General features: G+C 40.1%; 1 protein-coding gene across 1 annotated transcript in view; it reads left to right on the top strand.

Annotated features, from left to right (window-relative positions):
* LOC132394283 (DNA replication licensing factor MCM6-like) overlaps nt 1–12,147 on the top strand; it is a 28,340-nt gene extending 16,193 nt beyond the window's left edge. Inside the window, exons 16-17 of the mRNA XM_059970232.1 lie at nt 7,429–7,568; nt 11,526–12,147. Of these exons, the coding sequence (XP_059826215.1) occupies nt 7,429–7,568; nt 11,526–11,645 (260 nt within the window). The 3' untranslated portion in view covers nt 11,646–12,147. The remainder of the gene's footprint in view (nt 1–7,428; nt 7,569–11,525) is intronic.
* The last annotated feature ends 296 nt before the right edge of the window (nt 12,148–12,443 follow it).

Below are 12,443 nucleotides of genomic sequence, written 5' to 3'. Positions count from 1 at the left end.
GATTGTTTACATCTGTCACACATTGGGTCAAGATCTTTATTAACCTTAGCCAATCTAACTTTAGACCAATGACAACAGTGCACAATTTTAAACTGAACAACATGTCTGAGACTCAGGATGAATAAATTTGATGAATAGTTTTTTTTGCCATATGTCATCTGGAATTTGTTCCTCAATATCCTCTTCCCATTTATGTTTTAATAAATCCAAATTCTCAGGATTAACTACATTAAGTAGTTCAGATTTTGCTTATAGATTGTTTCACATCAATTTTGCATTTAAGGATTGAATCTAAGAAGGATGAAGGGGGCAGCAGGGAAATGAGAGGCCATAAAGTTTCTGAGTTCTAAATATCTATAGAAGTGTGTCCTGGTATATCAAATTTCTTAACTAGCTGTTCAAAAGAGGCAAAATTGCTGTCAATGTAATGATCATACACTGAAGTGATACCATGTTTAGACCAAATATCAAACGCTGCATCCATTTTTGGTGGGGTGAACATGTAATTTTTTTGTACTGGTGCAGTGAAAGAGAGTGTAAAATGACGTCTAAATTGGAACCAAATTTTAATGGAGTACAGGCCGTCCCTAGGTTATGTACAAGTTCCATTCCTGAGTCCGTCTTTAAGTCGGATTTGTACGTAAGTCAGAACAAGTACATCCGGTATTATTTAGCGTCAGTTAAACGTTTGTCAGTATATAGTATATATTTTATCTTTCTATGCATTTAAAACACTTAAGAAACATGTGTATTCCAATAATTAAACCACTGCGTTGCTTAGTAATAATTGTAGCTTTCATCGGGGCAGGGCTTTTCACATGCTCCATTATTCTCACTTTATCCATTATCCTTTAAAATTGTTCCGATCGTTGACCAACCATAGCCCAATGCTTTTCTAATGACCAATGGTGTTTCACCTCTTTCCAAACGCTTTATTATTTCCATTTTATTTTCAATCGTGATCGCTTCCTGTCAATGGAACAGAAGCACTGTGGGCGGTGGGTCCCGATCTCCGCTGACTCCTAAGGACCACTGCACTGAAACAGGCTAAATGGGACAAGTGGGGGCTGTGCTGGGTTTGGGTATTTGATCATCCACAACATTCTGTGTGGGAATTTAAACTGGAGGTGGCAGTGTGTTTTTTTTTAACGAGGTCGAGTTGCGAGCTCAACATCAACCCAGCACGGGAGTGGTCTGTCACTAAATTGAACTCGGAAACCTCCATTCTCCAGCCCGGCGCTGATCTCACTGTGCTACCAACTGACCGGAACAGGGGACAGGGTCAGGGTGAATCTTACTAAGAAAAATTTAAGCCAAATACAAAGTTAAACACTCAATACAGTGTCAATGACAATGACTTAAAATGGCAGACGGCGTTCTCCTCCCTCGGTTCGTAAGTACGAGTTGTCCGTAAATCGGACATTCATAACTCGGGGATTACCTGTACAGCGCAACTGGATTCAGTGTGAAACTAGATGCAGGTTGTGACAGTGGTAGTTTTGAGCATATGTTACCAACGAAGGGGTAAATTGTGAGGATGACTTCTCCATAATCACCCAGCTAGGAGCAGCAATATCATCTCTTGTCCAATAAAAAAATTGCTCTTATATTAGCTGACCAGTAGTAATATAGAAAATTTGGAGGTGCCAAACCCACCATCTTATGAGGCCTCAGTTAGTATTTTTTCCTTTATGCTGGGCTGTTTTTTTTATTCCAAATAAAACTTGAAATCTGACTATTTAGGTTATTGAAGAATGTCTTTGTTAGAAAGATTGAGAGGCTTCAGAACATGTATAAAAATTTGGGCAGGACAGTCATTTTAGTTGTATTAATCCTCCCGCTAAGGGAAAGAGATAAAGAATTCCGATGTTCAAATTCCTGTTTAAGATTGGAAAGGAGATGTTGATAGTTGGCTTAATAAAGGTCCTTGTAATTATATGTTATCCAAACCCCCAAGTATTTAAATTTCCAATAGCGGATTCTAAAGGGGGGTCACAGAAAAAGAGATATCCAAACATGTGGTCCCAATTGGCATTAGTTCACTCTTTTGAAAGTTAACTTTATAAGCAGAAAGTTGACCAAATTTAGTGAGCAATATTGATAGATTTGGGAGACTTTGAGTTGTATCTGGGATATACAATAGCAATTCCAAAGCTCCCCTCTGGATGCCTTTGATACTAAGTGATGTTCTCAGGGCTATGGTGAGTAGTTCAATTGCCACAGCCAAAGGGAGTGGAGATAAAGGGCATCCCTGTCTTGTGCCACTTTGCAGTTCAAAAAAGGAGGATATACAGTTATTAGTACACACTGCTACCGGTGGGGACGAGTAAAGTACTTCAATCCATGAGTTGAATGTAGAACCAAAATCATATTTTTGGAGAGTATAGAAAAAGTCCCATTTTACCCAGTCAAATGTCTTTTCAGCAAGACCCATTTAATCTGAAATTATAAGGTGAATAGCAGCATTTGATACTTAAAATCATAGCTTGACAATCATGTTATGTTTAATGTGAGGTCTCAGGTTCTCAGAATCACAAGCCTCCACCACAACAAGGTGACAGTATCTCAGAGAGGTTGAAGCCATCTTATGTTTCACATAAGATTAGTAGTAATGGATACTTGTCATTACTAAATTGCAAAGTGTACTTACAGTACAGTGCAAAAGCCATGGACACTAATATTTTATATACATTTTTGTTTAGTTTTTATCTTCAGTATTAGTGTCAGTAGAAAAGAGCAAATTTTAGATTTCCAAACATTTGTTTTCCAAAAACAAATGTTGCAGTAATATTGTTTGTTTCTTTAATGGAAGTAACACATTAAGTTAGACTGTTTATATTAAAAACTTAATTACTTTATAAACTTAATATAGCCCAGATGCTAATGATCAATGACAAAATAAGTTGAATGAACTAAATTGATTAATTGAAACATGTAGAAGGAATCAGACTGGAAGGACTTCCAAGTTAGAAGGTGAGGGTGTAGCAGATGGGACAGTTTAGCCTTTAAATCATCAATTCTTACAGCATGGCAAAGAGTGAGCATAGCAACAAGACACAAGGTTGTCATTATGCATCAGCAATGTGTCTCCAAGCAGAAATTTTACAGCAGACAAGAGTTTCAAGATGAGCTGGCTAATATCTTCTGAAGAAGCACAAAGAAATGGGCAAGGTTAAGGACTAGAAATGCAGTGGCTGGCCACAGGAAGTGCAGCAGACAAGATGTACGTCAAACTGATGTCCCTTCTAAATTGGAAGAAGTCCAACACTGTTATCAGCTCTACTCACAAAAACCACTGGAACCTGAATACTCCCCTGTACAGTCTGGTAAAGTCTTGTTAGAAGTGGTCTTTATGGAAGAGTTGCTGATGAAAAGACCCTCCTTCTGAAGTGGAAACAATGCCAAGAGCTGTCCTATGCTCTTAAGTAAGAACTGGGTGCTGATTGATGGCAGCAAGTGCTCTGGACTGACAAATCAAAATTTGAAAATTTGGCTCGAGCAGGAGTCAGCTTGCCTGTAGAAGAGCTCTACATGGATGAGTGTCTGCAGTCAACAGTGAAGGACTGTGGACGTTCACTGTTGGTTTGAGTCTGCATTTCTGAAAATGGAACTGGCTCTGGTCAGAATTAATGGAAACCTCAATGCTGAGAAGTACAAACATATTCTCATCCATATCAGGGAGGCGTTTCAGTTATTGCCAACTTCATTCCGCAGTAGGTCAATGACCACTGACACTTGGCCAAGGTCAAAGGGTTAGTTGGGGTGTGGCAGTAGGCAATAGTCTTGCAATCTTGCCAGAGATGTTCGATCAGGTAAAGTTCAGAAATCTGACTGGGCCACTCAAGGACATCAGTTTTCTACATTTGAAGCCTTTGGCAGTGTGCTTTGTGTCATTGTTGTACTGAAAGATAAACTTCCTTCCTAGTTTAAACTTTCTAGCAGAGGCTAGCAAGTTATTATCCAGGACACGTCTGTATTTAGCAGCATTCACCTTCCCATCAATTCTGACTGGTTTTCTAGTCCTTGCAGCTGAAAAGCATCTCCATAGCATGATGCTACCTCTACCATACTTTACAGTTGCAATGGTGTTGGCTGATGCACAGTATTAGATTTAAGCCACGCATACTGCTTACTGTTGAGCTTGATGAGGTCCTCCAGTCTCATCCAATCACAAGACCATCTTCCACATCTTTATATTCTACATGGCGCTTTGTTAATTTTTATTTTCCCAGAGCTTCTTCCTTGCCACTCTTCCATAAGTACCCTTTTTGTGCAAATCCTTAAGATTGTGGAGCCATGAACTTCATCTCCAGTTGTAGCCACTGACTACTGCAGCTCCCTCAGAGTGACTTGATGTCTCAGTAGACTTTCTTACAAGTGCCAGTTTTCTCTGGTGTCTAAGTTTGGTGGTGGTGTGTTGACCTAGGCAGTGTGACTAGTTTCATTTTTTTTCCCACTGTTTCACAATGGACCACACCGAGCTCCAGAGTTTGTTTAGTGCCTTTGAACAAAGGGTCTTGTACCCTTCCCCAGAATTGTGCTTTTCTATTATCATTTCCCTGATTTGCCTCGAATGCTCTTCTGTCTTCACTTTGGTTTGGTCTGTTGAAAATCTGCATGACTGTTGAAGCTTACAGAAAAGGGGGTATTCTTATGAATTCATTGACAACAGGTGATCCTCCAATTTCTCTACATCATCAAATTGGGTTAATTGGTAAGGTAATATATAATATTGCACTTGAGGAAAGTTAGTGTAACAACTACAAAAGGGATGAATACTTCAGCCTCACCATGGTTGGTTGTTAATTTTTAGTAAGTTGACAGGTTTTGTAATTTTTCTTTTGACATGATGCATAGTAATTTTTTTAGACCGGATCCTACTCCAGTATATTATAAATTTAGAAAATGAGACTGTAAAATGTGGAAGTAGTTGTGGGGTGTGGGTACTTTTTTATGGGACTGTATTAAACCCTTTACCTCTAACCTTTAAAATAATTACCTCTAGTTTCATTTCGCCAACTCTAGGAAAAAAAAGACCACTTGCCCTATCTAGGCCCGTCATGATTTTGTATATCTCTGGGTCTTTCCTTTCAGGCTTTTTTTTAAAGGCACAACATTTGTTATCCTCCAGTCTGCTGGTACCTCACTAGAGGTTAGCAATGTTATAAATATCTCAGTGGGAGTTCCACAATTTCTTTTGCTTTCCATGTTATTCTTGGAAATGCCTCAGCCTGGCCTGAATACTTGTCTACCTTCATACGCTATATCATGCAAAACCTGATCTATTGTTATATGCACAAGTCCCAAAACATCTCCTTTAACTTTGCATGGTTCTGAAGCCCTGGCATCTTTGTCCTCAGTAAAAACAGGAGAAATAAATCATTGAGAATCCTACCCAACAGTTCCACAGATTTCCATCTTGGTCTTTGTGCTCTAGTTTTTGCTCTGGTCACACTTCTTCCCTTGTATCCTTTTAAAAAAAATAATAACAATAATAATAATTAGCATCTCCTTAATGTTATCTGCCAATGCGACCTTGTCCTCCTCCTTGCCCTCCTGATTTTTACCTGTCTATAATACATCATCACATATAATTCAGTGATTCAATTGATCCCAGCTCCTTGTATCTGACACGGGCAGCCTTTCTTGGTCAGAGTTACAACATCATTTGACATTCAGGGTTTGCAACCCATGGCAGCTTTGCCTTTTTGAACAGGAACATGTAGTTTTTGAAGTCCTACCATCTTATTTTTTTTAAATCCCACTACCCAGAGGTCCTATTGCCCACAAACAACCCAGACCAATCAACTTTTGAAAGCTGTCTAATACTGTTTTAAAGTTGCCTTGGCTCAATTCAGAACTCAAGTCTATATACAGCACAGTACAGACCCTTTAGCCCACAATGTTGTGCAGGCCTTTTTAACTTGGAGCCCTCCATTTTCAGTCATCCATGTATTGTCATTAGTCTTCAGACATTAAATGCCCCCTAATGCATCTACCTCTACCACCACCCTTGGCAAAGCGTTCCACAGAAGCTCTGTAGGGAGGGGGAGAAACTTGCCTTGATTCTTTCCTCCTCAAAATTATTCCCCCTACTCTCATCCTCTGATCCAAAGAGAAAAGCCACACACCCTATCCTTTTAAGACACACAGGCACCCTCCTGGCAAACCTCTGCACTATCACTGAAGCTTGCCTGTCCTTCTTATAAAGCCCCTTCTTGCCACAAAGTTGACTGGGTTGTTAACTTGGCAACTATTCATATTGTCCCCAGGATTCATCTGTTCCTCCACACTCAGAATCCTTCCATTAACCCTGTGCTCTGCCTTCAAATTCAACTGTCTTCATGCTTTTCCAGGTTGAACACCATCTGCTACTTAACCAGATTTGCATTCCTGTCAGTGTCCCCTTCTCACCCATGACGACCGTCCACACTATCCACAACTCCAAACTTCATGTCACCTACGTACTTACTAACCCACCCTTGCACTTGTTCATCTAGGTCACTTGTAGAAATCACAAAGAGCAGGAGTCTCGGAACAGATCCCCATGGAACATCAGTGACCTCCAGGCAGAATACACTACATCAACAACTACCACCTGCCTCCTCCTCTAGGATAAGCCAATTGTGACCATTTCTAATCAGACTACACTTCTCCAGATAATTGCCCTCACGTGAAGTACGATTTGCTGGTCTATAATTTCCAGACTATCTCTTGGAAAAAGGAATAGCATTTGCCACCGTCTAATTGCTGTGGCCCATGAGGATGCAAAGATGATCCCAAAGGCGCAGCCTTCCCATGCGACCCAGGGACTTAACCTATCCTAATTCCAGCACACAGTGAATACATTCCCTCATTCAGCATCCTTCAGCCTTCTTATAATTGCACCAGTTATAATGCTGTCAGTGAATCCAAGCGTGATGTTTATGGCAGAGCAGGATTGAGGTAGGTAAAACCCTAAATATGGAGTCTAAACATCAGTTCAGTAGGAATGATGACTTCATAGAATTCCCTTACCATAAACTCAAGCCTGATTGCACAGTTCTCTACTGTATTTGGGTAAAGGCAACCAGGAAATCAAATCACACCAATTCATACACTGCTCACACCAAACAAATTCATTAACATCACGCTAGTTACATGTGAAAATAGAAAAGGCGTGATGGAAACACAGTGCAGTTTCACTTGTTTTCTCAGCTGAGTGGTCTGTGTACTCTGGCAATCTCTAAGCTTCCCAGCACTGGTCGGCTTTCTTGAATGGGTTTTATAAACCGTTTAGTCAAAAACGATTAGAAAAAGGATTTATTAATAATAAAGTAAGACAACGATAATGTAGTGAGGAAGATGATGATCCATTTGATGTTGTATATGCTACTGACTTCACCTAAGCCTGCACTACATAGCTGAACTTTCTATTTCAATTTTTAGAGGATGAAGATGCTTCCCCGAAGAAGAGTGAACTTGTTAACTGGTACCTAAAGGAAGTTGAATCAGAAATTGAATCAGAAGAAGAACTAATTAACAAAAAGAAGTTAATTGAGAAAGTCATTTACAGGCTTATTCACTATGTAAGTTTAAAAAGTATTTTCTTGTCCATTTCAGTCTGATCAGTTTGATTTTCATTTTGCCGATAGAATTTGCACTTAGTACATTTGAGGCAGTGAAGAAGTCATAATAGAACTCCAATATACGGTATGATGCAGCTAATGGAAATGAGACAAATGGTTGACTTTTCAGTGAAGATTTATTAAAGGATGTTTAAGATGAGAGTGGTTTTTGTTAGTCACTGGACGACATGATTTGGAATCACTTCCATTTAGATATTGATATATCAAACGTAACCCTCGCACTGTGCTTGTGCTCGGCTTGTGCTCGGCTCGTTAGCCAGCTCTGCTAACAGCTGTGTGACTCAGCAGTGAGAAGGTCACCTTTCACGAACAGTAGGGTCACTATGATTTATGGGTTCAACAAAACGAGAATGTCGTAGTTTTCCGATTAAAGAAACCTTGATCTGAGCGAATGCTGCATAAATACTGCTCATACACAATTGTCAGCAAGAAATAACAGATGGTACACTGCATGAAATTGTAAAGCAAGTATATTTACGAATTTCAGCTTTATCAAACGGTCAATAGGAAAGAGAAAATAAAAAATAAACTAAAATGGCCCATTACAGATAAACCAGTCCAATGTGCACAAAACTCCAGGATGAGCTTTGCCTCTATTCAAACACTGGCCCCACCCTCTGCATGAAAGCACACACCACATTCAGAACTTTGCTTGAAATCTATCTTGTACAAACTCTCTTGGGAATACTAACCCTTGCACCTTGGAGCCATTCATCTGCACAAGCACTTCGTGCAATGGGAATTTGCCTTCCAATGACATTCTGCGGCATCTTCCCTTCCATGCAGCTCCCACCAGAAGCCTGAAACCGACTACTGTCCTTCAGAAAACCCTTCCCCACAGCTCTCTAGGACCTTCGTTCACATCCCACAAACCTGATTGGCTGACTCACTTTCCCAAGTTGTACAATATGTGTCCTTATCTTTAGCTAGAGCTAAGACACACATGGCACACTACTTTTACAGAAAGCTGCTACTATAAACTACTCACAGCATGGTAGTAGAAATCTTAACCAGGATATTACATAAAATATCTAACTCTTGAGTTGGTCATTTCACAAACTTACCTCATCTTTCCACCACCTTAACAGGGATAGAGTTCCTCTTGTTCTCGTCTAACCTCAGCATTAAACACATTGTTCCCTGCGTTTTCCACCACCTTCAGTAGGATCCTACCACCAAACACATCTGTAGTCTTCCACCCCCCACCCCCCCCCCGTCACTCTCCACTTTCCACACAGATCGCTCCCTCTCTGATTCCCTTATCCATTTGTTCCTCCTTCCACATTCTCCTGAAAGTGACCGAAATACTACACTTGCCCATTTACCTCCTGCCTTTCCACCATTCAGGGTCCCAAACAGTCCTTCCAGGTGAGCCAGTACTTCCCCTGCAAATCTGTTGGGATCATCTATTGTATCCAGTGCTCTCCCAGTGGCTTCCTCTACATTGGTGAAACCAGACATAAAAATAGGGGCCGCTTTATCGAGCCCCTCCACTCCATCTGCCAAGAATGAAATTTCCTAGTGGCCAACCATTTTAATTTTAATTCCCATCTCCATTCCTGTTCCGACAAGTCAGTCCATGGCCTCTCCTCCTTTGCCACAATGAGGCTGCTCTCGGGGTGAAGAAGCGACATCTTTTGCCTGGTTAGCCTCCAACCATGTGGCATGAACCCTTGCAGATGGCAGGATTCCGTCTGGAATCTTTCTCATTCCAGTTTTTTCCCCTCTCTCTGGTGCCTTTCCTCCTTCCCTTCATCTTCACCTATTGTCCTCTAGCTAGTCCTCCTTTACCTCCCTCCCCACCTTTTTATTGTGGCATCTTCACATTTCCTCTTCAATCCTGAAGAAGGGTCTCAGCCCAAAGTGTCGACTGTTCATTTCCAGCATCTGCAGAATCTCGTGTTTATAACTTGAGTATGGCTTTAACCTAAATAGCTGATTTAGGTAGTAAATCTAACAGAGCTAATATATGATAAGCTCATTAGTATCTAGATCTATGTATGTAAAGTCTTGTTGAGTAGGTTTCAGAGAAACATTAGAAAATACCGTTACTGGCGTTTCATAGAAACATAGAAAATATACAGCACAATACAGGCCCTTCAGCCCACAAAGCTGTACCGAACATGTCCCTACCTTAGAAATTTCTAGGCTTACCCATAGCCCTCTATTTTACTAAGCTCTATGTACCTATCCGAAAGTCTCTAAAAAGACCCTATCGTATCCACCTCCACCACCATTGCCAGCAGCTCATTACACGCACTCACCACTCTGAGTTTAAAAACTTACTCTTGATATCTCCTCTGTACCTACTCCCCAGCACCTTAAACCTGTGTCCTCTTGTGGCACCCATTTCAGCCCTGGGGAAAAAGCTTCTGACTATCCACACGATCAATGCCTCTCATCATCTTGTACACCTCTATCAGGTCACCTCTCATCCTCTGTTGCTCCAAGCTGAAAAGGCAGAGTCCACTCAACCTATTCTCATAAGGTATGCTCCCCAATCCAGGCAACATCCTCGTAAATCTCCTCTGTACCATTTCTATGGCTTCCAATTCCTTCCTGTAGTGAGGCGACCAGAACTAAGCACAGTACTCCAAGTGGGGTCTGACCAGGGTCCTATATAGCTGCAACATTACCTCTCTGCTCCTAAACTCAATTCCATGATTAACGAAGGCCAATACACCGTAGACACCTTAACCACAGAGTCAACCTATGCAGTTGCTTTGAGTGTCCTACAGACTCGGACCCCAAGATCTCTCTGATCCTCCACATTGCCAAGAGTCTTACCATTAATACTATATTCTGCCATCATATTTGACCTACCAAAATGAACCACTTCTCAGCCTCTAAATGTTGAATCTGCTTTTACTGGATCCTGGTTGAGATCCCATCTGCACCCAGCAATCACCATTGAAATGAGCTGGTTATTAAACCTACAATCATAGCACAACACAAGGCTTACAGTCGACAGTACACCATGGGAACAGACCCTTTCTTCCACAACATTGTGCCAAACTAATGTAATTATTAATCAAATGAATCAACTAATCACTTATGCCTACACAGTGTCCGTAATCCTTCCAATTCCTGCACATATGCCCAAGAGCTTCTTGAACACCCCTCACATTTACCTACACTATCACCCAGGCAGCACATTCCAGGCATCCACCACTCTGTATTTAAAAAAAAAATGGCCTGCACACTTCCTTTGATCTCATCCCTTGTTAATTGCATGCCTTCTGGTATGAGACATTTCAACCATGGAAAACAGATACTGGCTGTCTACTCTGTCTGTGCTTCTCATTCTTATAAGCTTCTATCAGATCTTCCATTCTTCCAGTACATGCCCTCAACAGTGTCCTGGTAAACCTTTGATACATCTTCTCCAAGGGCTCTTCTTAGCTATGTCTCCCTATAATGGAGCAACCAGAACTGAATGCAGTGCTGCAGGTGTGTCCTAACTAGAGATGCAATATAATTTTCTGATATTTTTTTTTAAACAAAGGAAAGCATACCAACTTGATGAGGCCACTTTCAGGGGAGCTGTAAACTTGGACTCCAAGATCCCTCTGCTTATCAACACTTAAGGGACTTCCCTTTGTATAGACATATAATAGAAACAAATATAGTCATGTGTCCTACACTTCCATAATTAGAATTGAATGTGCAGAAATACTCAATGGCTGAAAATTCTGTTCCTGGTTTGGGGAAAAAAGACCAGAGTTAACAAGTAATGGCAGAAAAATTATTTGTTTTTGAAGAAGCATTTAACTGGAGGCAGTTTTACTCTATGGCTATATTGTATTTAAACATTAGACTTTTTTTTACTATTACACAGGAAGTATCTAAGTCTAAAACTAGTGTGTTTATAAACCTTGTATTTGAATTTCTTTAAAGGATCATATCTTGATTGAACTGAAAGAAACTAGTCTGAAAAGTCGAAAAGGAGAAGGTGAAGAAGTCTTGGAACAGGATCCCTACCTTGTGGTTAATCCTAATTATACTTTGGAAGATTAAGTACCTTGCGTTAAATTGGAGCAACCTAGAATGTCCTAAAACCAATTTATTTTTTTTTAAATATACTCCTTTCCAAATCATTTTTTTACCTGTTAATTCCATTCCAGTATAATCAAGAATTGAAACAAATGGTGCCTGTTACATTTTAAGATGTTTGAGCTTTTTTTAAAAATACAGCGTACCAGTGAGCTTCAAAATAAAAGCTCAAAGCCAACTGCAAAACATTTGTATTCACAATATTGTGGAATGTTTGCTGATTTATGCAAATAGTTTATATAAATTTGTAGAATGGCTTGCATTGATAATAAAATCTGTATCTGTAACTAAGAGGAGTTGTATTTTAATTCCAAAGTAAGGTGAAATTGTACGTACTTTTCTCTTGATAGATTTTGGAGTGACCATGATATTAATTCAGAGCTAGCTGTGGAATTCTGGAAGTTGTAAATATTGCAGAAAGCAACCCTTGTGTTGAAATTGAGTGCTTAAATAAAAAAAAATTGTAGTTGCTCAGTTTGCTTTGTCATTTTGCTAATTAAAACAATCAAGATTTTAAAAACTTTTAATAACCTTGTATGGGTAAAAATGAAGTAGCAAGAGTATTTGGGTTATTTAAGCCCTAGCTCGCTCAATAATTCCTCATAAGTCATGTTCCCTAATCTAGGCAGCATCCTGGTAAATCTCCTCTGCACCACCTCTAAAGTTTCTACATCCATCCTATAATGAGGCAACCAGAACTGAACACTAATCCAAGCGTAGTTGAACCAACCTCCTGGCATCAACTTCCTCCCTCGTCTTATG

This window comes from Hypanus sabinus, chromosome 5, assembly GCF_030144855.1.
Source record: "Hypanus sabinus isolate sHypSab1 chromosome 5, sHypSab1.hap1, whole genome shotgun sequence".
NCBI classification, from domain to species: domain Eukaryota; kingdom Metazoa; phylum Chordata; class Chondrichthyes; order Myliobatiformes; family Dasyatidae; genus Hypanus; species Hypanus sabinus.
The sequence above is the reverse complement of the archived record's forward strand: the minus strand, read 5'-3'. Positions and strand labels throughout refer to the sequence as shown.